This window comes from Pristiophorus japonicus, chromosome 14 (genome assembly GCF_044704955.1).
Source record: "Pristiophorus japonicus isolate sPriJap1 chromosome 14, sPriJap1.hap1, whole genome shotgun sequence".
NCBI classification, from domain to species: domain Eukaryota; kingdom Metazoa; phylum Chordata; class Chondrichthyes; family Pristiophoridae; genus Pristiophorus; species Pristiophorus japonicus.
Window position 1 is genome coordinate 6,703,859 of NC_091990.1, and position 27,188 is coordinate 6,731,046.

General features: G+C 49.9%; 1 protein-coding gene and 1 pseudogene across 3 annotated transcripts in view; both read right to left on the reverse strand.

The window, feature by feature from the left end:
* pacrg (PARK2 co-regulated) overlaps positions 1-27,188 on the reverse strand; it is a 350,906-nt gene that overhangs the window by 100,431 nt on the left and 223,287 nt on the right. For all 3 annotated transcript variants that reach the window (XM_070898404.1, XM_070898403.1, XM_070898405.1), the window contains one exon: positions 14,618-14,789. In XM_070898404.1, the coding sequence (XP_070754505.1) occupies positions 14,618-14,789 (172 nt within the window). The remainder of the gene's footprint in view (positions 1-14,617; positions 14,790-27,188) is intronic.
* On the reverse strand, positions 2,583-2,761 carry LOC139280461 (U2 spliceosomal RNA; annotated as a pseudogene).

Here is a 27,188-nt window from a genome sequence, read left to right on the forward strand (position 1 = left end):
TCCCTCCCCTCCTCTGGCCTCACAATCGAGTCTTTCCACAACTGGGTGTCGCCCTATTCCCATTCCCTTTGTTTCTCTCCTCGGCTCAACAAAACGTCGCTCCTGTAATTTATCCATCTCCTTATAAAAATAGTTTACTAAAAGCCCATGGAAGGGGTTCTTGTTGTCTGGTGGGCAACTAGTGATTATTCTCCTTGGAAGATGTTGCCTGGACTGGAGAATTTTAGCTGTGGGGAAAGATTGGATAGGCTGGGATTATTTTCTTTGGAAACAGAGGAGGCTGAGGGGAGACCTGATTGAGGTGTATAAAATTAAGAGGGGCCTGGATAGAGTGGATAGGAAGGACCTGTTTCCCTTGGCAGAGGGGTCAATAACCAGGGGACATAGATTTAAAGTAATTGGGGGGAGGTTTAGAGGGGATTTGAGGGGAAATGTCTTCACCCAGAGGGCGGTGGGGGTCTGGAACTCACTGCCTGAAAGGGTGGTAGAGGCAGAAACCCTCACCACATTTAAAAAGTACTTGGATGTGCGCTTGAAGTGCTGTAACCTACAGGGCTACGGACCGAGAGCTGGAAAGTGGGATTAGGCTGGGTAGTTCTCGGTCGGCCGGCGCGGACATGATGGGCCGAATGGTCTCCTTCCATGCTGTAAAGTTCTATATTCTATGATAAGCAGGGAATCTGTCACATTGACACCTGACACTAGAATATGTGTGTCAGCTGTGGCTCAGTGGGCAGCACCCTCACCTCTGAGTCGGAAGGTTGTGGGTTCAAGTCCCACTCCTGGGACTTCAGCACATAAATCTAGGCTGACACTCCAGTGCAGTGCTGAGGGAGTGCTGCACTGTCAGAGGTGCCGTCTTTCAGATGAGACTTTAAACTGAGCACCTGTCTGCCCTCTCAGGTGGATGTAAAAGATCTCATGGCACTATTTTGAAGCAGGGGAGTTCTCCCTGGGGCCAATATTTATCTCTCAATCAACATCACTAAAACAGATTATCTGGTCATTATCACATTGCTGTGTACAAGTTGGCTGCTGCGTTTCCCACATTACAACAGCGATTACACTTTGAAAAGTGCTTCATTGGCTGTAAAGTGCTTTGGGATGTCCAGTGGTCACGAACCTGGTATTGCAGTACTTCCAGGAACGGTGCAGTGGCTCTCGGCCTTTTGGCTAAGAGCATTGGTGCAGAGTGATCCTTGATGTGTGCAAGGTGACCTCTGGCGTTTGTGATTTGACAAAGAATTGGAAAGATTGGCAACGAATAAAAAAAAAAAAAAAAAAATTTACCGCCCCTCTGGGGCGCAAACTGAGGCGCAAGAGAGGGGGATATGCAACCCAAAATGTACACTCTCTCCCTTCTTGACCAAACAGAAATTCTACACATGCAGATTTTTCAGGAGCTCAGTTCAGAAGCTCTTGCACACAGAGCTGGGTTTCTGAGTATGTCAGACGCTATTCTAATCCAAAAAATATTTTTATGTTCTTCACACAGATCGGTGCCAGCTGGAAATGGGTAACCTGGAAATAGCAGGAAGCAAAGAAATACCTCTGTAAATAAAATATATAATAGAATGAGTCCAGAAGCCCTTGAAAAAAAGAACTGAGTGAAGTCCAGGTTGGGAGTGCAGCAGCGAACCTGGCAAGCTCGGCCGGAATTATCGTTGTTTCTCAGCACAGTGCAGCTCCTGCTAATTCCCCAGTTTCACTCCTCAATCAGAATCGCAGAACGGGACAGCACAGAAGGAGGCCATTCGGCCCACCGTGCCCGTGCCGGCTCTTTGGTGGAGCGATCCAATTAGTCCCACTCCCCTCTGCAACTTCCCCACAGCCCAGTCAATGTTTTCCCTTCAAATATCTAACCCATTCTGTAACTTAGATGGAATGAGGTGGAATACTTTGCACTTGACTGGCCAGTCCACATGTAAGTGGGGGGGGGTGTTGTGGTCTCCATGAGGGGGTCAGGTTCCCTTCTGACCAACTTGAGCGGTTTCGAATCGCTCCCCCTCCCTTGGGTTCTGTACTCTGGATTTATTTGGGTGGGGGGGGGTGACAAAAGTGCAGAGGACACTGGTTTGATGCAAAGAACTTTGGTTTTATTACAGTCAAAGTAATACAGGCTTATTACTCTAGTAAGAAAATACACAGCCAAACTTGCAATCACTCTAATAAAGAACAATAGAAGGAAAGGTACAAGTTCAAACTTAAAATCACTCTAATAAAATACCATACACTACACATTCAAAGGGGGTTGCAGTAAAATTATACCTCCCACCTCCCAATACCTAATTCTAGCTAGGTTAGACTCAAGGGCAGGGACTTATGCTTACCAATCCTTTTGATAGTTAATGGTAGATGGTGATGTTCTTCCTTCCTTCAGGACTTCAAGACTTCGAGGCTGGAGAAGTTAGTTTTACAACTGTCGCGTTGGTTTCTCTCCTTGTCTTGATTTTTTAAAATAATTTTTTAAATTTTTTAAAATTTTTATTTTTATTTTTTATCCAATTTCATTCCAGATCAACTCTAACGCCAAAGATCACTTTGCGCCAATGTGTTTGATCTTAGGCCAAAAGGCCGAGAGGCAAAGTTGCACCGTTCCTGGAAATATTGCAATACCAGGTCGGTGCATAGAGTGGGCGGGGCAAGCCCCTGATCCAGCTCCCTGTCCAAAAATCAATTCAATATCATGTCCCCATAGGGGATATTAAACTGATAAGAACAGATACTACACTTGATCTTAGCCAAAAGGCCGAGAAGCGATAGTAACGACCACCTCTCTCCCCCATTAACCTCTGTTGAAAACAGTGGCCAGTTATATGATTTCAGTGTTTCTAATCTTGCCGCCCAATCTCTTCACAATCCTTTGTAATATTTTGGCGGGCTTGGTTCTTCTTTGTAATATTTTGTCGGGCTCGTTAAAGTTGATATGTCTTGGGTGGGCTGATCTTCGAAAAACTGTTTCCTGATGGAAAAATTAGTTTGGTAATTGCAATGTCCTTTTGTGCTTAGTCCTTCGCATACAGGCTGGATTGGGCCTCTTTGTGATGTACATGCTGAAAATGGTTTGTCCAGACCCATGTTGATGGGGAGCTATCTCTGGGTGATACTGTGATTTTAATGTCTCTTGTGGAGGAAGATTTCCAAATACTCATTCTTCCAGACAGGTTACCTCAGTCCTCACACCCAGACAGTTCCAATAATCAAGTGGGATTCCTTTGTTCCCTAGGTCCGCCCACAGGCTTGAATTTGTCTTGTGAAAGTTCATAACTCTATTAAAAGTTCATAGTTTCTTCCATAAGCACTTTAGAGTTCCAAACTTTTCGGTAGATAGTCCCAAATTAAATTTCCTTTCAAATGAGCCCAAACACAGGGGGGGTGGGATTCTGGTGAATGTTGCTCACTGCAACATCCCGGGCCCTCCCTCAGTGCAGCCACGAGTACCACTCGTGGAGCCTGCGGAGATTAAGGCCTTTGCGTAGTTGGAATATCTTCTAAACCCAAACAACAAACAGTCTAATATACAGAAACACCTTCCACCCACCCGATTTTGTGCAGGAAAACTCCCAAATGTAATAATTGATTAAACGTTTGATTGACTTTTACTATAAACCTGTACAGAAAAAAATATAAGCTCACGTTTTTTTTTTACTATCCAGACAAAGCCAGCAATCAGTTTCTGACCAGTTGCTTACTCTTTATAATAATCAGCACCAGGGATTCCCAGGATTTCCTCCCTGCTCCGCTGACCGCTCCGACCTCGGCCTCCAACACTGTTCCAATGCACCTCAACGTAAGCTCGAGGAACAGTACCTCAACTTTCAATGAGGTACTTTACAGCCTCCCGGACTCAACAACTTCAGTTAATAACCTCAGCCCCCATTTTTTCAGACAGCAGTTGTTGCTGATGTTTCTGCCATTCCCATTTACACCTCTTCTCAACCCATCTTTTGTTTCTTTATTTGTACCATTGCCATCTCCTTTCACCTCACACCATCATCCCTTTTGTCATAATCATAATCAGGCAGAGTCAGCATGGTTTTATGAAAGGGAAATCGTGTTTGACCAATTTATGAGAGTTTTTGAGGATGTAACTAGCAGGGTAGATAAAGGGGAACCAGTGGATGTAGTATATTTGGATTTCCAAAAAGGCATTCGATAAGGTGCCACATAAAAAGTTATTACACAAGATAAGGGCTCATGGGATTTGAGGAAATGTATTAGCATGGATCGAGGATTGGTTAACGGACAGAAAACAGAGAGGAGGAATTATCGGGTCTTTTTCGGGTTGGCAGGCTGTAACTAGTGGGGTGCCACAGGGATCAGTGCTGGGGCCTCAGCTATTTACAATCTATGTTAATGACCTAGATGAAGGGACCGAGTGTAATGTAGCCAAGTTTGCTGACAATACAAAGCTAGGTGGGACAGTAACCTGTGAGAACACAAAGCATCTGCAAAGGGATATAGACAGACTAAATGAGTGGGCAGTAGGTTGGCAGATGGTGTATAATGTGGGGAAATGTGAGGTTATTCACTTTGGTAGGAAGAATAGAGAAACAGAATACATTTTAAATGGTGAGAAACTTTAAACGTTGGTGTTCAGAGAGATTTGGGTGTCCCTTGTGCAAGAAACACAGAAAGCTAGCATCCAGGTACAGCAAGCAATAAGGAAGGCAAATGGCGTGTTGTCCTTTATTGCAAAGGGGTTGGAGTATAAGGGTAAGGAAGTCTTGCTACAATTGTACAGGGCCTTGGTGAGACCACACCTGGAGTACTGTGCACAGTTCTGGTCTCCTTATCTAAGGAAGGATATACAGGTGCAGTGTCCCGAATACAGAACCCTCGGGACCGAGGCCGTTCCAGATTTTGCATTTTGCTGGATTTTGGAACATCTTTCTGAAATCACGAATCCGGAAACACCCGAGCCCAGGTTTGGGTATTTCCAGATTTCGGAACGTCAGAAAGTGGGCGGGGGTGGGGGGGGGGAGAGGGGGTGCTCATCGATGAGCTGTTCGGGTCATCGGGCGGGGCCCCCGCCAACGAGGAGGGGTTCCTTAACTGGCCCGAGATAGCTGGTGTCAGGCAGCAGAGGTAAAGGGGAGGGAGGGGGGGCCAGGGCGAGGTCGGGCCTCGCAAATTCGGGGCGGGGCGAGGTCGGGGCGGGGCGAGGTCGGGGCGAGGTCGGGGCGGGGCGAGGTCGGGGCGGGGTGAGGTCGGGGCGAGGTCGGGGCGGGGCGAGGTCGGGGCGGGGTGAGGTCGGGGCGGGGCGAGGTCGGGGCGGGGCGAGGTCGGGGCGAGGTCGGGGCGGGGCGAGGTCGGGGCGGGGCGAGGTCGGGGCGGGGCGAGGTCGGGGCGGGGCGAGGTCGGGGCGGGGCGAGGTCGGGGGGCGGGGCGAGGTCGGGGCGGGGCGAGGTCGGGGCGGGGCGAAGTCGGGGCGGGGCGAGGTCGGGGCGGGCGAGGTCGGGGCGGGGCGAGGTCGGGGCGGGCGAGGTCGGGGCGAGGTCGGGTCGGGGCGGGGTCGGGGCGGGGTGAGGTCGGGGCGGGGCGGGGTCGGGGCGGGGTGAGGTCGGGGCGGGGCGAGGTCGGGGCGGGGTGAGGTCGGGGCGGGGCGAGGTCGGGGCGGGGCGAGGTCGGGGCGGGGTGAGGTCGGGGCGAGGTGAGGTCGGGGCGGGGCGAGGTCGGGGGGCGGGGCGAGGTCGGGGCGGGGCGAGGTCGGGGCGGGGGGAGGTCGGGGCGGGGCGAGGTCGGGGCGGGCGAGGTCGGGGCGGACGAGGTCGGGGCGAGGTCGGGGCGGGCGAGGTCGGGGCGGGCGAGGTCGGGGCGGACGAGGTCGGGGCGGGGCGAGGTCGGGGCGGGTGAGGTCGGGGCGGACGAGGTCGGGGCGGGGCGAGGTCGGGGCGAGGTCGGGGCGGGGCGAGGTCGGGGCGGGGCGAGGTCGGGGGGCGGGGCGAGGTCGGGGCGGGGCGAGGTCGGGGCGGGGCGAGGTCGGGGGGCGGGGCGAGGTCGGGGCGGGGCGAGGTCGGGGCGGGGCGAGGTCGGGTCGGGGCGAGGTCGGGGCGGGGCGAGGTCGGGGCGGGGCGAGGTCGGGGCGGGCGAGGTCGGGGCGGGCGAGGTCGGGGCGGGGCGAGGTCGGGGCGGGCGAGGTCGGGGCGAGGTCGGGTCGGGGCGGGGTCGGGTCGGGGCGGGGTCGGGGCGGGGTGAGGTCGGGGCGGGGCGAGGTCGGGGCGGGGCGAGGTCGGGGTGGGGCGAGGTCGGGGCGAGGTCGGGGCGGGGCGAGGTCGGGGCGGGGTGAGGTCGGGGCGAGGTGAGGTCGGGGCGGGGCGAGGTCGGGGGGCGGGGCGAGGTCGGGGCGGGGCGAGGTCGGGGCGGGGCGAGGTCGGGGCGGGGCGAGGTCGGGGCGGACGAGGTCGGGGCGGGGCGAGGTCGGGGCGAGGTCGGGGCGGGCGAGGTCGGGGCGGGCGAGGTCGGGGCGGACGAGGTCGGGGCGGGGCGAGGTCGGGGCGAGGTCGGGGCGGGTGAGGTCGGGGCGGGTGAGGTCGGGGCGGAGCGAGGTCGGGGCGGGTGAGGTCGGGGCGGGTGAGGTCGGGGCGGAGCGAGGTCGGGGCGGGTGAGGTCGGGGCGGGGTGAGGTCGGGGCGGGGCGAGGTCGGGGCGGGGCGAGGTCGGGACGGGGCGAGGTCGGGGCAGGGCGAGGTCGGGGCGGGGTCGGGGCGAGGTCGGGGCGGGCGAGGTCGGGGCGGGGTCGAGGCGAGGTCGGGGCGGGCGAGGTCGGGGCGAGGTCGGGGCGGGCGAGGTCGGGGCGAGGTCGGGGCGAGGTCGGGGCGGGGCGAGGTCGGGGCGGGGCGAGGTCGGGGCGAGGTCGGGGCGAGGTCGGGGCGGGCGAGGTCGGGGCGAGGTCGGGGCGGGCGAGGTCGGGGCGAGGTCGGGGCGAGGTCGGGGCGGGGCGAGGTCGGGGCGGGGCGAGGTCGGGGCGAGGTCGGAGCGGGGCGAGGTCGGGGCGGGGTGAGGTCGGGGCGGGGTGAGGTCGGGGCGGGGCGAGGTCGGGGCGGGGTCGGGGCGAGGTCGGGGCGGGCGAGGTCGGGGCGGGGCGAGGTCGGGGTGAGGTCGGGGCGGGGCGAGGTCGGGGCGGGGTGAGGTCGGGGCGGGGCGAGGTCGGGGCGGGGTCGGGGCGAGGTCGGGGCGGGCGAGGTCGGGGCGGGGCGAGGTCGGGGTGAGGTCGGGGCGGGGCGAGGTCGGGGCGAGGTTGGTTCGCCGAGGCGGGGTGAATCCGGATATTGGCGCATTTTCCGGATTACGGACGACCCCGGCACGGATCAGCCCGGAGTCCGGAAATTGGAACATTCTGGATTCCGGCACTCCGGATTTTGGAGGTCGAACCTGTACTTGCCTTGGAGGCGGTACAACGGAGATTCACCAGATTGATTCCTGGGAAGAGAGGGTTGTCCCATGAGGAGGGATTGAGTAGATTGGGCCGATACTCTCTGCAGTTTAGAAGAATGAGAGGTGACCTAATTGAAACATATAAGATTCTGAGGGGGATTGACAGGGTAGATGCAGGGAGGATGTTTCCCCCGGGCTGGAGAGTCTAGAACCAGGGGTCACAGTCTCAGGATAAGGGGTCGGTCATTGAGGACAAAGATGAGGAGAAATTTCTTCACTCAGAGGGTGGTGAATCTTTGGAATTCTCTGTCCCAGAGGGCTGTGGATGCTGAGTCTCTGAATATATTTAAGACTGAGATCAATAGATTTTTAGACTCTCGGGGAATCAAGGGATATGGGGATCGGGCGGGAAAGTGGAGTTGAGGTCGATGATCAGCCGTGATCTCATTGAATGGCGGAGCCGGCTCGAGGGGCCGAATGGCCGACTTCTGCTCCTAATTCTTATGTTCTCATGTCATTTAATCTCTCCTGCCTTCCACCCTATCACAGACCTTCCCCTTTGTTCTATCCTCCCCTCCCCCCTTCCCCTGCACTTGCTTAAAAGCCTGTAATGTTTTCCAGCTCTGACGAAGGGTCATCGACCTGAAACGTTAACTCTGTTTCTCTCTCCACAGATGCTGCCTGACCCGGAGTATTTCTAGCGTTTCCTGTTTTTATATTCTATATATCTGCAAAAGCTGTTGGGACATTCCCCCCAAATGAGGGGCTATACAAAAGTGAGCACTTTGTGATGTGGAGTTAAACCTTGCAAGTGAAGGAGGGAAAGAGCTGGCAACACATAACCATATAATCTCAGACAATTACAAGTCAGTCTCTTGGAGGTCACAGAGAATTAACAAAAGCTTTAACTAAGGTACATAACTGGATATTTCCTCCTATAAAAATCTCACGGAATGTCTTCACTCAAACCTACGCAGTTCAGCCACAGCTTCAAAACCTGCCGTGTACAACTGAAAAATTGTAATTAAAGTAACTTTGATTGCAGGCTGCTAAAATTAACCACTTTCACTATGTGCCTCTTTCAAAACTGAAAGTCCTTTGTATCACGGCATTCAGAATATATTCACCTTTACTATCTAATCAGCAACAATCTTCTGGAAGTACAAAAGCAAAATACTGCGGATGCTGGAAATCTGAAATTAACGTTTCGGGTCGGTGACTTTCGTCAGAACTGGAAAATGTTCGAGATGTAACAGGTTTTTAAGCAAGTGTCGGGGGCGGGGGCCGGGGGGGGGAAGGGAGAACAAAAGGGAAGGTCTGTGATAGGGTGGAAGGCAGGAGAGATTAGAGAGACAAAAGGGATGATGGTGCGAGGCAAAAGGAGACGGTAATGGGACAAGTTAAGAAACAGAAGATGATTCTAGAGAGGGTGTAAGTGGTGGAATCATCAACTGCTGCCGTGGGAAAGAGAAAAAAAAACAGAAAAAAAGAAAAAATATATGGGCAGTCTACGCTCTGAAATTGTTGAACTCGATGTTGAGTCCGGGAGGCTGTAAAGTGCCTAAATGAAAGATGAGGTGCTGTTCCTTGAGCTTGCGTTGAGCTTCATTGGAACAGTGTAGGAGGCCGAGGATGGGGAGGTCAGAGTGGGAGTGGAGTGGGGAATTAAAGTGACAGGCGCCCGGAAGCTCGGGGTCACGCATAAGGACTGAACGGAGGTGTTCCGCAAAGCGCTCACCCAATCTACATTTGGTCTCCCCATTGTAGAGGAGACTGCATCGTGAGCAACATGTACAGGATAGTAAATTGCAAGAAGTACAAGTAAATCGCCTGAGAAGTGCAAACAATGTAGTCGAGGATAGCTGGCTTGCTCCAGTTTATCAGGCACCATTTCCCATTGACTGGGGGTTACGTTCCTTGTTTACATCAATTGTGGTTCTCCAGCCAAGCAGCAAATAATAATAACATAAGGACATAAGAAATAGGAGCAGGAGTCGGCCATACGGCCCTTCAAGCCTGCTCCGCCATTCAATGTTGGAATCAATTATTAAAGATGAAATAGCAGCTCATTTGGAAAGCAGTGACATGATCAGTCTAAGTCAGCATGGATTTATGAAAGGGAAATCATACTTGAAAAATCTTCTAGAATTTTGGGGGGATGTGACTGGTAGAGTGGACAAGGGAGAACCAGTGGATGTGGTGTATTTGGACTTTCAAAAGGCTTTTGACAAGGTCCCACACAAGGGATTAGTGTGCAAAATTAAAGCACTTGGTATTGGGGGTAATATACTGACATGGATAGAGAATTGGTTGGCAGACAGGAAGGAGAGAGTCGGGATAAACGGGTCCTTTTCAGAATGGCAGGCAGTGACTAATGGAGTGCCGCAGGGCTCAGTGCTGGGACCCCAGCTATTTACACTATACATCAATGATTTAGATGAAGGAATTGAATGTAATATCTCCAAGTTTGCAGATGACACTAAGCTGGGTGGCAGTGTGAGCTGTGAGGAGGATACTAAGAGGCTGCAGGGTGACTTGGACAGGCTGGGTGAGTGGGAAAATGCATGGCAGATGCAGTATAATGTAGATAAATGTGAGGTTATCCACTTTGGTGGCAAAAACAGGAAGGCCGAATACTATCTGAATTGTGACAGATTAGGAAAAGGGGAGGTGCAATGAGACCTGGGTGTCATGGTTCATCAGTTATTGAAAGTTGACATGCAGGTGATGAAGAAGGCAAATGGCATGTTGGCCTTCATAGCTAGGGGATTTGAGTATAGGAGCAGGGAGGTCTTACTGCAGTTGTACAGGGTCTTGATGAGACCACACCTTGAATATTGTGTACAGTTTTGGTCTCCTAATCTGAGGAAGGACATTCTTGCTATTGAGGGAGTGCAGCGAAGGTTCACCAGACTGATTCCCGGGATGGCAGGACTGACATATGAGGAAAGACTGGATCGACTAGGCTTATTTTCACTGGAATTTAGAAGAATGAGAGGGGATCTCATAGAAACATATAAAATTCTGATGGGACTGGACAGGTTAGATGCAGAAAGAGTGTTCCCGAACACAGGGGACATAGTCTAAGGATAAGGGGTAAGCCATTTAGGACTGAGATGAGGAGAAGCTTCTTCACTCAGAGAGTTGTTAACCTGTGGAATTCTCTACCGCAGAGAGTTATTGAGGCCAGTTCATTAGATACATTCAAAAGGGAGTTAGATGTGGCCCTTACAGCTAAAGGGATCAAGGGGTATGGAGAGAAAGCAGGAATGGGGTACTGAGGGAATGATCAGCCATGATCATATTGAATGGTGGTGCAGGCTCGAAGGACCGAATGGCCTACTCCTGCACCTATTTTCTATGTTTCTAATATGATCATGGCTGACCCGTTCATGACTCAGGTCCACTTCCCCGCCCGCTCCCCATAACCCCTTATTCCCTTATTGTTTAAGAAACTGTCTATTTCTGTCTTAAATTTATTCAATGTCCCAGCTTCCACAGCTCTCTGAGGCAGCGAATTCCGCAGATTTACAATCCTCTGAGAAAAGAAATTTCTCCTCAACTCAGTTTTAAATGGGTGACCCCTTGTTCTAAGATCATGCCCCCTAGTTATAGTCTCCCCCATCGGTAGAAACATCCTCTCTGCATCCACCTTGTCAAGCCCACTCATAATCTAATACATTTTGATAAGATCGCCTCTCATTCTTCTGAATTCCAATGAGTAGAGGCCCAAACTACTCAACATTTATTAAATTAAAAAATGTTTCCTTGGCAGGATTGCTTTTTTGCATGCGGACTGCAGAGGGGCAAATGCTCCATAGCTGTCTGATCGGCAGATGTGCTGCCCCCTGTAACCAGTCTCCATTTACTTGACGATACACCCAACGACCGGCGCTCTGTGTGAACGTGTCAGATGGAATAGCGTCTGACCCTGGCAAATGATGAATTGCCTCAGCTACTGGGAGCTGGGGCGCAGAGAACTCTGCCAATATAACACAAGCCTCACCGTTAGTTCCAATAGCAGCAAGCAAATGCATATTCATACAAACAAGAAATTATTCTGGGAAAAAGTTGCTCCTTTAAATAGAAAGACAATTTTATGAAATTATTGCGAGTTATTTTGAATGTAGGAACACATCTAAAGTCATCCCAGATTAAAGTTTTAGTTTTGCATTTGGTTTTTAAGTTGCGTACAGTATGCCCTCAACTAAAATAACGAGCATACTAGAACAGGATCAATAATCGGTGATGAAGTGTGGTTGTAGTTTTTAAATTGGAACTGGTTTCCGATGATCTGTCCCAGAATCCTAAGAGTTATAAAGACAGCCATCGTCACACTTGCTGAGGATTCTATCGCCCCCACCCTCCCGCCCCCGGCACTCTGCGCTTTATGCTTCGAACCGACTGGTCAGAGGCGTCCTGTGTCGAACAGCACAATGTCATTGCGGCACACCATCCGGACATAGAAACATAGAAAATAGGTGCAGGAGTAGGCTATTCAGCACCTCGAGCCTGCACCACCATTCAATAAGATCATGGCTGATCATTCCCTCAGTACCCCTTTCCTGCTTTCTCTCCATACCCCTTGATCCCTTTAGCCGTAAGGGCCATATCTAACTCCCTCTTGAATATATCCAATGAACTGGCATCACCACATGGGAGCTTTATCTGTTTCCCAGGGTGCCTCCAGCCAATAAATGTCATATAGTGTTGGCAGAATCAGTTCTCACAATTATAAACACTTAAGCTCAAATATATACAAAGTTCAAAAGAAAAAAAGAAAGACTTGCATTTATATAGCGCCTTTCACGACCACTTGACGTGTCAAAGCTCTTTACAGCCAATGAAGTACTTTTTGAAGTCTAGTCATTGTTGTAATGTGGGAAATGCGGCAGCCAATTTGTGCACAGCAAGCTCCCACAAACTGCAGTGTGATAATGACCTGATAATCTGTTTTTGTGATGTTGATTGAGGGATAAATATTGGCCCCAGGACACCGGGGATAACTCCCCTGCTCTTCTTCCAAATAGTGCCATGGGATCTTTTAGGTCCACCTGAGAGAGCAGACGGGGCCTCGGTTTAACGTCTCATGTGAAAGACGGCACCTCCGACAGTGCAGCACTCCCTCAGTACTGCCCCTCTGACAGTGCGGCGCTCCCTCAGCACTGCACCTCCAACAGTGCAGTGCTCTCTCAGTACTGCCCCTCCGACAGTGCGGTGCTCCCTCAGTACTGCCCCTCCGACAGTGCAGCGCTCCCTCAGTATTGACCCTCCGACAGTGCAGGGCTCCCTCAATGCTAACCCTCCGACAGTGCAGTGCTCCCTCAGTATGGCCCCTCTGACAGTGCGGCGCTCCCTCAGTACTGACCCTCCGACAGTGCAGCATTCCCTCAGTACTGCCCCTCCGACATTGCGGCACTCCCCCAGTACTGCCCCTCCGACAGTGCAGCGCTCCCTCAATACTGACCCTCCAACAGTGCAGGGCTCCCTCAATGCTAACCCTCCGACAGTGCAGTGCTCCCTCAGTATGGCCCCTCTGACAGTGCGGCGCTCCCTCAGTATGGCCCCTCCGACAGTGCAGCGTTCCCTCAGTACTGCCCCTCCGACAGTGCGGCACTCCCTCAGTACTGCCCCTCCGACAGTGCAGCGCTCCCTCAGTACTGCCCCTCCGACAGTGCAGCGTTCCCTCAGTACTGCCCCTCCGACAGTGCAGCGCTCCCTCAGTACTGACCCTCCGACAGTGCAGCCGATTCCCTCAGTACCGCCCCTCCGACAGTGCGGCACTCCCTCAGTACTGCCCCTCCGACAGTGCGGCACTCCCTCAGTACTGCACTGGTAGTATTAGCTTAGAATTTTGTGGTCAAGTCTCTGGAGTGGGACTTGGACCCACAACCTTTTGACTCAGGCGAGAGTGCTGCCCATTGAGCCACGTTTAACTCGGATGTGATGATAACATTTGTTTCCAAGCTAAACAAGTGCAATGGGTTAAAGCAATGCACCTTTTGCCAATCTTAACTTCTCAAAAGTTCCATTGCAGTTTTTGTGTAATGACTTGATTACCAGCAGACCAGAAACCGGCTATTCACGAACAATCACCAGAGTAAATCTTCAGGAATAGGGCCTACGCAGCCTAGCAAACTAAGATCCGGGCCAAATAAAGTAATCTTCATTATTCAGTGTGTGAAATGGGAGCTTACATAGTTCAGCGTATTATGGTGGCTGCCATCACAATCCTCACATTATAAATTGTAGCCAGTAGTTGTGAACAAGGTGGTGTAACAGTATGGCATAATAGTAACCAGCCACACAATCATAATGTGACAAAGAGATAGGCCCATGATGTCCGTCAAAAACCTATATATGTCCAGTATGCATTAGATTTGCTGTTTATACTCAGCTCCTTTCTATTCTCAACTCCCTAGTTCGCACCATTCAATCGTCATAAATCTAGCTGCAAGCCCATTCAGCCCAGTGCATTTCCTGCGGAACTCCGGGTGGCTTGTGGAGTGTCGTTAACAAACCAAAATTAAGCACATTCCATTTTCATTTCTGTATGTATGTACAAAGTAAAGTGAGCGTTCAGGTTCTGTGTCGGTGTATCTCCTGTGTGTGATTACAACTCGATCAGCTCCGCTGGGCAGGCCACATTGTCCGCATGCCAGACGCCAGACTCCCAAAGCAAGCGCTCTCCTCGGAACTCCTTCACGGCAAGCGAGCCAATGGTGGGCAGAGGAAACGTTCCAAGGACACCCTCAAAGCCTCCCTGATAAAGTGCAACATCCCCACCGACACCTGGGAGTCCCTGGGCAAAGACCGCCCTGAGTGGAGGAAGAGCATCCGGGAGGGCGCTGAGCACCTTGAGTCTCGTCGCCGAGAGCATGCAGAAACCAAGCGCAGGCAGCGGAAGGAGCGTGCGGCAAACCAGACTCCCCACCCATCCTTTCCCTCAATGACTATCTATCCCACCTGTGACAGGGTCTGTGGTTCTTGTACTGGACTGTTCAGCCACCTAAGGACTCAATTTAAGAGTGGAAGCAAGTCTTCCTCGATTCCAAGGGACTATCTACGATGATGATGATGACACTGTCAATGGCAGCATTACCTTCCTGGTTTCTGGAAGCCCGTCCCTTGCACCTGATGACAAGGGACATAAAGGCGTCTTTACAACAACTGCCCCTCCTGTACCCCTACACCGTCCCCCTTTCCCCCCGCACTACCGGAAACAGAGCTTAATTCCTTACTTTTTATGGGGATGATGAGTTGAGGGATAACAGGGAGGACCTTTGATGCACCGTGTTCCAACAGGTCGTGGACTCCCTGCCTGGCAAAGAACTCGTACGGGTGGGTCGTCTCACTAAGGCCGTCGAAGAAAAGGGGTAGGTAGTGATGGAAATCCAATTTTTCAATCTCAACCTGTAACAGAGAGCAGTAAGTAATTAATCCTTTGGTAATAAGGGTTCAGAATGATGAAGGGTTTTGATTGAGTAAACACAGAGGCCCCGACCCTGGTGGAAGCTGAGTTCCGCCCAAGTGCGGGGAGACTATATTCAAAAAGGAGTTAGATGTAGTCCTTACTACTAGGGGGATCAAGGGGTATGGCGAGAAAGCAGGAATGGGGTACTGAAGTTGCATGTTCAGCCATGAACTCATTGAATGGCGGTGCAGGCTCGAAGGGCCGAATGGCCTACTCCTGCACCTATTTTTTATGTTTCTTTGACTAGAACTAGGGGGCACAGCCTCAAAATACGGGGGAGCCAATTTAAAACCGAGTTGAGAAGGAATTTCTTCTCCCAGAGGGTTGTGAATCTGTGGAATTCTCTGCCCAAGGAAGCAGTTGAGGCTAGCTCATTGAATGTATTCAAATCACAGATAGATAGATTTTTAACCAATAAGGGAATTAAGGGTTTTTGGGAGCGGGCGGGTAAGTGGAGCTGAGTCCACGGCCAGATCAGCCATGATCTTGTTGAATGGCGGAGCAGGCTCGAGGGGCTAGATGGCCTACTCCTGTTCCTAATTCTTATGTTCTTATGTAAAGGAGTGCTGAGATCCCGACGGTACTTTGGGCGGGAGTTTCATGGAAAAGTCCTGGAAAGACCACCTGGTAGCAAAAAAGCGACTTGCGCCCTGAATCTGGGTGGCAGCGGGCGGGAGCTCCCAATCGGCGCGGCAAATGCGATCCTCGGCAAAGTACCACCGAGGTTTGAGTCGGGCCCAGGGAGGGGGGAACTGATGAAATTCAACAGTTTCAAAAAATAAAAAAAAACACTGGAAAACCTTCAGGGGGCCCCCATCCACCTGAATCGCGGGAAAAGAAATAAAAAGAAGTTTACTGAGCTTTTTTTTTTGCCGGTCTTCTTATTTACCATCGGGGTTAGACCTGCCTCCACCCGGGGGGTCCTTCCCCCTGCTGCCATCGCCCCTCACCCCTCGCCCCGGACCAAACTGGCAGCTCGGTGGGGGGGGGGGGACAGTTACGCATGTTGCGCGCCAGCGGGCGGTCCCCCGCGATCTTCCCTCCCCGCCGGCGGGAGGCCTGCACCAAACTCGCTTGGGGCGGGGGGGGGGAGAGAGACCGGCCAAAAACCTCGGTGGCAGTCGGGGCCAGAGAAGGTTGCCGGGGTTTGAAGGTCAGTAACCAGAGGAAATATTTAAGATGGTTGGCAGAAGAACCAGAGACGAGATGAGGATAATTTATTTTACGCAGCGGGTTATGATGTTCTGGAACGCGTTGCCTGAAGGGGCGGTGGGAGCAGATTCAATAGTAACGTTCCAAAGGGAATTGGATAGCTACTTGAAAAGGAAAAAATTGCAGGGCTATGGGGAAAGAGCGGGGGTGGGGGGCGGGGCGGTGTGGGACTAATTGTATCACTCTTTCAAAGAGCCGGCACAGACACGATGGGCCGAATGGCCAACCTCTGTGCTGAGTGATCCTATGATTCTCATATTTTTGGCCCTGACTTTCATATTCCTGTCCTTAATCCAGCAGATAAAATATTAAAGGTTAGTGTTGTTGTTAGGTTCAGAATAACTCCACGAGACTGTGTTGTAAGCACAAGCCATTGTGACCTTGGTCTCTTTAATATAACTCCAAATTGTACAATGCTAGATTGTATAAATACTGAAATTAGTCAAGCGTGTTGTATATGCAGATTATAGATATACTCTCAGTGTAGTCACTGTATAGTTGCATAAGATGGAGACTTGTTACCTGATGTACTTTAATAAGGTTTACACTGTATATACTAAGCTGGCACCACTAGAGGGTGCAACTAGGGTTTCCTGCCCCTGTGGTAGCTGTCCACCAGAGGGCACTGTGGTGGGAGACCTGAGGGTCACCTGCATAGGTGTGCAGGGCCCAGTATAAAAGGCTGCCCACCATGCTTGTGCCTCATTCTGGAGTTACGAATAAAGGACCAAGGTCACTACAGTTTGAGTATAACACATTGCCTCGTGGAGTCATTCATAAGTGCATTACAGATCTAATACGTGTAGTAAAGGCAGAGATGCTATTATAGGAAGGACGTGATTGCACTGGAGAGGGCGCAGAGGAGATTTACGAGGATTCTGCCTGGAATGGAGAATCTTAGCTATGAGGACATATTGGATAGCCTGGGTTTGTTCTCATTGGAACAGAGAAGGTTGAGAAGAGACCTCATTGAGGTGTACAAAATATTGAGGGGCTTGGATATAGTGGATAGCAAGGGCCTATTTCCATTGGTGGAGAGGTCTATTAAGAGGGGGAATGGTTTTAAGGTGGTTGGTGGAAGGAGGGGATTTAATGGCGGGGGGGGGGGGGGCTTCTTTACGCAAAGGGTTGTGGGGATCTGGAACTCACTGCCTGAAAGGGTGGTGGATGCAGAAACCCTCACCATATTTAAAAGGTGCTTGGATGGGCACTTAAAGTAGAGCTGGTAATTGGGATTAGACTGGATAACCTCTTGTTGGCTGGCGCAGATATGATGGTAAGTGCAGCAGGGAATAGAATACGGCCAGGGTGATCTCCTGGACTAGTTTCGATCGCCTGGATGGGTCGTAGAGGAATTTTCCCAGATCTTTTCCCCAATTGGCCTGGGTTTTTATCTGGTTTTTGCCTCTCCCAGGAGATCGCATGGCTCCGGATGGGGTGAAGTGTAGAATATTTCAGTGTAAGGGGTGCCGCAGTTGTGTGAGGTGGACTGGTTGGGCTGGGTGCTCTTTACCTTTCCGCCATTGTTCATTGTTCATAGGTTTATATGTAACCTTCAGGGCTGCTGACCGAGGGCCGTGCGGCTCTTTGTCGGCCGGCACGGACATGATGGGCCGAAATGGCCTCCTTCTGCGCTGTAAATTTCTATGTTTCTGTGTTTTAACCGGGGATTTTAACTGTCATATAGATTGGGATAAGTATAGCAGTAACATAGTGAATTTCTTGTGTGTGTCTGGGATAGTTTTCTAGAACAGTGTGTCCTCGAGGCAACAAGGGGGCAAGCCATATTAGATTTACTGAACAACCCAACTATGCGTAAACATTTATCCAATAGAGTTCATAATATGATCGGGTTCAAAGCAGCGTTTGACAGGGAGAAACGCAAAACATTCACTGAGATTCTCGATTTAGGTGAGGCCAACTTCAATAGGGCTGAGACAGAGATTGTCTGCAGTAAACTGGGCAAATCTGTTAATGGGCAAAACGGTAGGTCAGTGGGAGATGTTCACACACGAATTCAAGGTGATACAGAAGCAGTATCACCTGAGGGCCAAGAGCTACACTTGCCAAACAAAACAGCCATGGGCGACTAACTGTCATGTAGTTAACCTTCATGTAACTGTAACCTTCATGTAACAACACTGTACACTGTGTACACCTAAGAAATGCACACCTTGACCACAGGGGGTGAACTTGTGGGAGACACTCCTCACCTGGTCATCCAGGTATATAAAGGAAGGTCCCACGCAGGGTCATCACTTCTCGGTCCTGGGAATAAAGCTTCAGGTCACAGAGTGACCTTGTCTGCAGAATGTGCCTCGTGTGAATTTATAGTAGTGTGTAAGGGACTAATGAGGTAAGGGACAGCATCAAACTCAAAGAGAACGAAAACAAAAATGCAAAATAGCAGCGATCCTGGCAACTGGGAAAGAACAGCAAAAGGTGACAATACGAGAGTCACAGCTCCAACAAGGGCATATGAAAAGAAACTTGCAAGGGATATCAAAACCAGTACAAAGATTTATTAAAATTATATTCGGAATAACATCTGTCATGGGGAAATTGCTTGAATCTATAATTAAGGATAGGGTGACTGACACCTCGAAAATGTTCAGCTGATCAGAGAGAGCCAGCATGGATTGTGAAAGGCAGGCCATGCCTGACAAACCTGATTGAATTTTTTGAAGAGGTGACTAAAGTAGTGGACAGGGGAATGTCTATGGATGTTATTTATATGGACTTCCAGAAGGCATTCGATAAAGTCCCACATAAGAGACAGTTAACTAAGGTAGAAGCCCACGGAATTGAGGGGAAATTACTGACCTGGTGAGGAGATGGGCTGAGTGGCAGGAGGCAGGCAGTAGGGATAATGGGCAGGTTCTCTAATTGGCAGCACGTGACTCGTGGTGTCCCGCAGGGATCTGTGTTGGGGCCTCAACTATTCACAGTATTTAATAACGACTTTGATGATGGCATCAAAAATCATATATCCACATTTGCCGATGACACAGAAATAGGCGGCATTGTAGGAAGTGTAGATCAAAGCATAAAATCACACCGGGCTATCGACAGATTAAGTGAATGGGCAATACTGTGGCAAATGGATTTCAATGTCGGCAAATGTGAGGTCATCCACTTTGGAGCTAAACAGCATAGAACAGGGTACCCTCTAAATGGTGAAAGGCTAGAAACAGTGGAGGTCCAAAGAGACTTGTGGGTCCAAGTACATCGATCGCTAAAATATCATGGACAGATACAGAAATAATCAAAAGGCAAATGGGATGCTGGCCTTTATATCTAGAGGACTAGAATACAAGGGGGTAGAAGTTATGCTGCAGCTGTACAAAGCCCTGGTTAGACCCCACCTGGAGCACTGTGAGCAGTTCTGAGCCCCACACCTTAGGGAGGCTATGTTGGCCTTGGAGGGAGTGCAGCGTAGGTTTACCAGAATGATATCAAGGGTTAAGTTACGAGGAGAGATTACACAAACTCGGGTTATATTCCATGGAATTTAGAAGGTTAAGGGGTGATCAGATCGAAGTTTCCAGATATTAAGGGGAACAGATAGGGGGATAGAGAGAAACTATTCCCCCTGGTTGGGGAGTCTAGAACGAGGGGCATAGTCTAAAAATTAGAGCTATTGCTTTGATGCTTTTGAGGTGTCAGCCATGGCTCTCATCTCTGGGTCAGACGTTTGTGGGTTCAAGACCCATTTCAGAGACTTGAATATATTTAAGGCGGAGATAGACAGATTTTTGAATGATAAGGGAGTCAAGGGTTATGGGGAGCGGGCAGGGAAGTGGAGTTGAGGCCAGGATCAGATCAGCCATGATCTTATTGAATGGCGGAGCAGGCTCAAGGGGCCAAATGGCCGACTCCTGCTCCTATTTCTTATGTTCTTGTGTATTCTCTACCCCCACCTAAAATCTCCACATCCCGACCTCTGATTCCAGCCCCTCCCTGTCCACCATCACAGGTTGTACCAATACTGTTCGCAACCTCGGCATTCCATTCAACCCCGAGTTGAGGTTCCAACCTACATCCCCTCCATCGTACACCTTAACGTGGCCCATCCTCTGACCCGACCTCAGCCCACCAGCTGTTGACAACTTTATCCACGCCTTTGTCACCTCCAGACCTGATTATTCCAATGTTCTCCGGGTTACCCTCCCATCGTCCACCCCGCAGAAACGTAATTTCATTCAAATCTCGGCTTTCCTATCCCACACCCCATCCTGTACCTCGCATCATCCCAGTCCCCACTCATCTAGATTGGCCCCCATTCCCCCAAAGCCTCAAATAAAATTTTTCAACATAGTGCATGAATTCCTTCACTGTCTCACCCCTCCCTACCTCTGTAATCTCCTCCAGCCCCTACACCCCTCCCTATCTGTGTAATCTCCTCCAGCCCCTACACCCCTCCCTATCACTGTAACCCCTCCAGCCCCTACACCCCTCCCTATCTCTGCAACCTCCTCCAGCCCTACACCCCTCCCTATCTCTGTAATGTACTTCAGCCCCACACCCCTCCCTATCTCTGTAACCTCCTGCAGCCCTACACCCCTCCCTATCTCTGTAACCTCCTCCAGCCCCTACAGCCCTCTCTATCTCTGTAACCTCCTCCAGCCCTACAAACCCCTCACCCCTCCCCTCTGCCCCAAGACTTTGACCTATTGTGCATCTCCCCATCTCCACCACTTCACCCACTATTAGCAGCTGTATCTTCAGCGACCTAGGCCCCAAGCTCTGGAATTCCCAGCTTAAACCCCTCCCCCACCACTTCTCTCTCCTCCTTTAAGACCCTCCTTAAAACCAAGATCCTACACCACACTTTCGCCCATTTTCCCCAAGATCTCCTTCGTTGGCTCGGTGACCATCTTTTTATGGCGCCTCTGTGAAGCACCTTGGGACATTTTTCTACTTTACAGGTGCTACATAAACGCATTGTTGCTATCCATAATGCTGGAAATGTTATTAAATAAAGTCGTTGTACGTGATACATCTCTGTGTCTTGTTTGATCTGGATGCCTTTGGTAAGCAAAGAGTTAAAAAGCACAGAGTCAGTATTGTTCTGTCGACCTCTGACTGCAGAACAACAACAACAACAACTTGCATTTATGTAGCGCCTTTACTGTAGTAAAACGTCCCAAGGTGCTTCACGGGAGCGATCATCAAACACAATTTGGCACCGAGCCACATAAGGAGAAATTAGGGCAAGTGGCCAAAAGTTTGGTCAAAGAGTTTTAAGGAGCATTGTATAGGAGGAGAGGTAGAGAGGCGGAGAGGTTTAGGGAAGGAATTCCAGAGCTTAGAGTCTCGGCAGCTGAAGGCACGGCCTCTAATGGTGGAGTGATTATAATCGGAGATGCTCAAGAGGCCAGAATTAGAGGTGAACAGAAATCTCGGGGTGCGGGGGGAGGGGGTTGGGGCTGGATGAGAGGCTCATTAAGTGATATGTTAATTGGTTTAGGTTGGAGAATTAAAGTTAAATTCGACATATGCAACCCTAGATACAAATGTAAATTGCTGGTGGTGGGGGGAGTGGGACGAAGTGAAAACTCCTGTTCGACCCTCCAGCTAATACACAAGAACATAAGAAATAGGAGCAGGAGTAGGCCATACGGCCCCTCGAGCCTGCTCTGCCATTCAATAAGATTGTGGCTGATCCGATCATGGACTCAGCTCCACTTCCCTGCCCGCTCCCCATAACCCCTTATTCCCTTATCGGTTAAGAAGCTGTCCATCTCTGTCTTAAATTTATTCAGTGTCCCAACTTCCACAGCTCTCTGAGGCAGCGAATTCCACAGATTTACAACCCTCTAAGAAAAGAAATTCCTCCTCATCTCAGTTTTAAATGGGCGGCCCCTTATTCTAAGATCATGCCCCCTTGTTCTAGTCTCCCCCATCAGTGGAAACATCCTCTCTGCATCCACTTTGTCAAGCCCCCTTATAATCTTATACGTTTCGATAAGATCACCTCTCATTCTTCTGAATTCCAATGAGTAGAGGCCCAACCTACTCAACTTTTTCACATCTGGTCAATCCCCTCATCTCCAGAATCAACCTAGTGAACCATCTCTGAACTGCCTCCAAAGCATGTGTTGTGCATGGGGACTGTTATGCATTTCCTATACTGTGCACATAGTTTGCGATATGCATTTAAGATAAACTTTTCCTACATGGTCTTCTCACCAGCTGGGGAGGGAGGGTGGGGAATTGGGAGTGACAAAATACAAGCTTGAAACTGTTTAGAATAATTTGACAATTACTAAAGTGTTGACACGTGAATAGGTGCAGCAATGAACTCGTCTCACTCAGTAAGATCAAAGTGATGGCAAAAATACAAGATGTCAGTACTTTTTGAACATCAGAATTTGAGTCAGGATTGGAACAAAGTTTTTCGATAAGGATTATACACTTCTAAAACAATCATAATTGTAATGTATTTGCTTCATGGGTTCTTTGCTTAAGAATTCATAGCAACACATTGCTATTAAGAACTAGTCGGTTTATTCGCAAAGGTTTAACAATCACACTACACATTACCAGTTCATCCACTCGGCTCACAACTGCATACCTCATCGTGGATCCCCTGAACCCAACTGGCTGGGGTTTTATTGAGTCTTGTGAACATCACGTGACTGGCTACGCCACTCCCAACTCAACAGCTCCACAAACCTATGAGCATACTCACATGGTGCATACAGTACAATAATGACTTTATGATAGAAGCTAGGATGTACATGCATTCCTGAGGTATGTTTAAGGGGGCACTGTACTTGGCAGTATTTGTCAAACTCTTTATTATTGTCTCTCCCAGCAGTAACTCTAGAGACAGACTTTGTTTACACGCGGTTTGTTTTCCATTGCAGGAATCGCAAATTGTAAGTGAACCACATTTTGAATGTGATTCTCCTTTGATATTATGGCTGTGTGAGCATTATTATGTCTGTGCTGATAATGATGGTTTCAGAACATGGTCATCAGCAACACTTATGAGTATTAAGCAAACAGGAGTTTGTGGAACATTTAATGGCAATGCATATTTAAAACGCTGTGTCTGTACATGCAGGAGGTATCTAATGACATCAAATACAGCACGTACAGTCTTTCAAGTATAGTTAATTTCATAAAATATCTTCCTTCTTATTGTATTCCACTGTCCTGGTACAGCAAATTACAGTGAAATTCAAATGCCAATCTTACAGAAAAGACTTACTGCTGATAATACAAATGTGCTCAAGCAAGCAATGGTTTGATAATGGAATGCAAGGAAACTCAAAGATAAGCACCTCATTTTACAATTGCTGCTCTGGTTTATATAGCACACAATTATCACTGTCCCTTTTTACTTGGAGTTCAAGGTTATGAGTGGTACGTGGAACACAATGCCACAGGGGCAATGACAGGGCATTTAGCAATTTCTATGAATAATCCAACCGTTGCTCGTTACCACATATCTCTCCACATAAAGAAACCCAGCCTTCTCCAGCAGAGGCTACATTTAAATAGCGCTCGTTTTAACCTTTGTTATTCTGTGTAATTCTCATCCTTGTTTTCAAATCCCTCCATGGCCCTCGCCCCTCCCTATCTCCTCCAGCCCCACAACCCCCCGAGATCTCTGCGCTTCTCTAATTCTGCCCTCCTGAGCCTCCCTGATTATAATCGCTCCACCATCGGTGGCCGTGCCTTCAGCTGCCTGGACCCCAAGCTCTGGAACTCCCTCCCTAAACCTCTCCGTCTCTCTATCACTCTTTCCTCCTTCAAGTCGCTTCTTAAAACCTCCCTCTTTGACCAAGCTTTTGGTCACCTGCCCTAATTTCTCCTTATGTGGCACGGTGTCAAATTTATCTGTTTTGTCTCGTAACACTCCTGCGAAGCGCCTCGGGATGTTTTACTACGTTAAAGGCGCTATATAAATACAAGGCAGCCGATACTCGCCCCTGGCAGAAATGGGTCGCGGCGACCGTTTTTAGCACGTTTTCGGCGCTGCAATGGATGCGGCGGGCCACCTTGCGAAATTCAGCTCTTTGTCGTTTTTTTCCGAGCGGGGCGGAAGGGGAGGCGGGAGCGGACTGCCCGCCGCTGTCGGTCATCAGCGGCGGGCTGGTAATGTCATCGCGCTGGCGCGTCACCACGGCTCTCCCCCTTTCAGTTAAAGGGATGAGCCGCAGCAAGCTCTGCAACTTTCGGTCGACTGGTCCACCAGTGGCCAGCGGCCTGGCACCCGAGCCGGGGGGGGTGGGGGGGTGGGGTGCGTCTCAGGCTGCCTGTTGGCGACCCGGCCGAACATCGGTCGCAATAATTGTCAGGCCGACCCGGCAGTCGGACGACAAAAAAAAAAAAAATAAGATGGCGGCCGCGGCTGTGTGCCCTCCCCTTTAATGGCGGCCGCACCGCCATTTTACACAGAAAGAACTGTCGGGGGCATCGCGCGACAGCCGGAAGATTTTCTACGGTGAATTTTGATTGCGGGGCGGGACATCGGCTGTGCGCGCTTTGATAACGCATTTTGAAGCATTCGGCAACAGCGGGGCGGAAGTGGAGACCGCTGGAAAACCACCGGGGAGAATTCCACGAGCGCCGGCTATTCGACTACCAATCGGCGGCCGTTCGACAGCGCCGCGAGGCCGCTGCTTCCCGGCGGTAACTGGCCTTATCGGGAGGCTGCATTTCGGCCCCAAGTTGTTGTTGTAACGTTTCCAGCAATGTTGTTATTAAAATTATTCAGTAAAGCAGAACATGCCGTTATACCCATTGTTCATTTTCCTCCATCAATGAATTGTGCTGCTCAACTATTTGAATATAAAAAATACACTAAGTAACTGATTTTACACGAGTCAAGTCCATCTATTTGTGCAAACGTTGTTTGGTTGAAAGTCTGAGGGCTTAATCTGTGCAAGTTCCGAAATCTTTCACAATTACTGAGTTTCCGGTTGTGACAGTAAATGGCTGGAATTTTATCTGCAGGCTTCAGGGTTGCCCAAGGATTTGTGGAAAGTCAGCCAAATTCTGAGAGGGCGGACTGAACTTTGCAATCACATTATATAATGGCACACATGCTCGGCAACCTGAGGTATACACTGAGTGTCTGCGTTCCGCCACTGCCATCGCAGATTAACTCATAGCTCTTTCACATTGTGGACCATCTGCACACTCTCAGTGTTTGATGGAGTCACTTGCCCCGCATAGTGCATGTATTTATGTGGTATACGTCTGCAGACGTTAGATTGCAAATAGTCTAATTCTGTTCCCTCCAAGGCCAGTCTACATAGTCACTTGCAGCTATTTTAGAAATGACACATTTTGGTTCAACGAAAGAAATTCTGAAAGTTGTTTTTTTGAGACAGGAAGATACATCGAATTCAGGACAAAATGATTTCAGACTGGTGGAGAATTTGCAACAGCTGAATTGATCATCATTCTTCAACAAGGGTCACGGAGGGAGAACGGAAATCAACCCCAGGTTGCAAGTGGGCGTGATAGTGGGGAAAAATTTCTGTGAAAATATCAAAGGAAAAAGAAAGACTTGCATTTATATAGCGCCTTTCACGACCACCGGCCATCCCAAAGCGCTTTACAGCCAATGAAGTACTTTTGAAATGTAGTCACTGTTGTAATGTGGGAAACGCGGCAGCCAATTTGCGCACAGCAAGCTCCCACACACCGCAATGTGATAATGACCCAGATAATCTGTTTCTGTTATGTTGATTGAAGGATAAATATTGGCCCCAGGACACCGGGGAGAACTCCCCTGCTCAGTGTCCTGGCTAATATTTACCCTCAATCAACATCACTCCAAAAAATAGATTAACTGGATATTATAACGTTACTGCTGGAAATCTCAGCGGGTCAGGCAGCATCTGTGGAGAGAAAAACAGAGTTAATGTTTTGGGTCGGTGACCCTTCGTCAGAACTGCCGAACGTTCGGAAAGAGCAGATTCTTAAGCACTGAAAGGGGGAGGGGAGGAAAGAACAAAAGGGAAGATCTGTGATAGGATGGGAGACAGGAGAGATTAGAGAGGCAAAAGGGATGGTGGGCCAACTTCAAATGGTAACGGCAGAAGTTAGAAAAAGGTTAATCTGGATAGGGTGTGAATGGCGGGGTAATGACCAGCTGCCATTGGAGACAAAGAGAAAAAAAAGAGAAGAAATAAGAAAAAAAACATAAGATGCGGGGGTGGGGGGGGGGCAAAAGTTATGATCTGAAATTGTTGAACTCGATGTTAATAAGAACATAAGAACATAAGAATTAGGAACAGGAGCTGAGTCCACGGCCAGATCAGCCATGATCTTGTTGAATGGCGGAGCAGGCTCGCGGGGCTAGATGGCCTACTCCTGTTCCTAATTCTTATGTTCTTATGTTCTTATTAACATCGAGTTCAACAATTTCAGATCATAACTTTTGCCCCCCCACCCCCGCATCTTATGTTTTTTTTCTTATTTCTTCTCTTTTTTTTCTCTTTGTCTCCAATGGCAGCTGGTCATTACCCCGCCATTCACACCCTATCCAGATTAACCTTTTTCTAACTTCTGCCGTTACCATTTGAAGTTGGCCCACCATCCCTTTTGTCTCTCTAATCTCTCCTGTCTCCCACCCTATCACAGATCTTCCCTTTTGTTCTTTCCTCCCCTCCCCCTTTCAGTGCTTAAGAATCTGCTCTTTTCGAACATTCGGCAGTTCTGACGAAGGGACATTGACCTGAAACGTTAACTCTGTTTCTCTCCACAGATGCTGCCTGACCCGCTGAGATTTCCAGCATTTTCAGTTTTTATTCCAGGTTCCAGCATCTGCAGTATTTTGCTTTTATATTGTAACATTGCTGTTTGTGGGAGCTTGCTGTGTGTAAATTGACTGCTGCGTTTCCCATATTACAACATTGACTACACTTCATGAAGTACTTCATTGGCTGCAAAGCGCTTTGGAATGTCTGGTGGTCATGAAAGGCGCTATAGAAATGCAAGTCTTTCTTCCTTTGCTTTTCATCGAAATAGTGCCGCGGAATCTTTTGCATCCACCTGAGAGAGCAGGCGGCACCTCGGTTTAACATCTCATCCGAAAGACGGCACCTCCGACAGTGCAGCACTCCCTCAGCACTGCCCTTCCGACAGTGTGGCACGCTCCC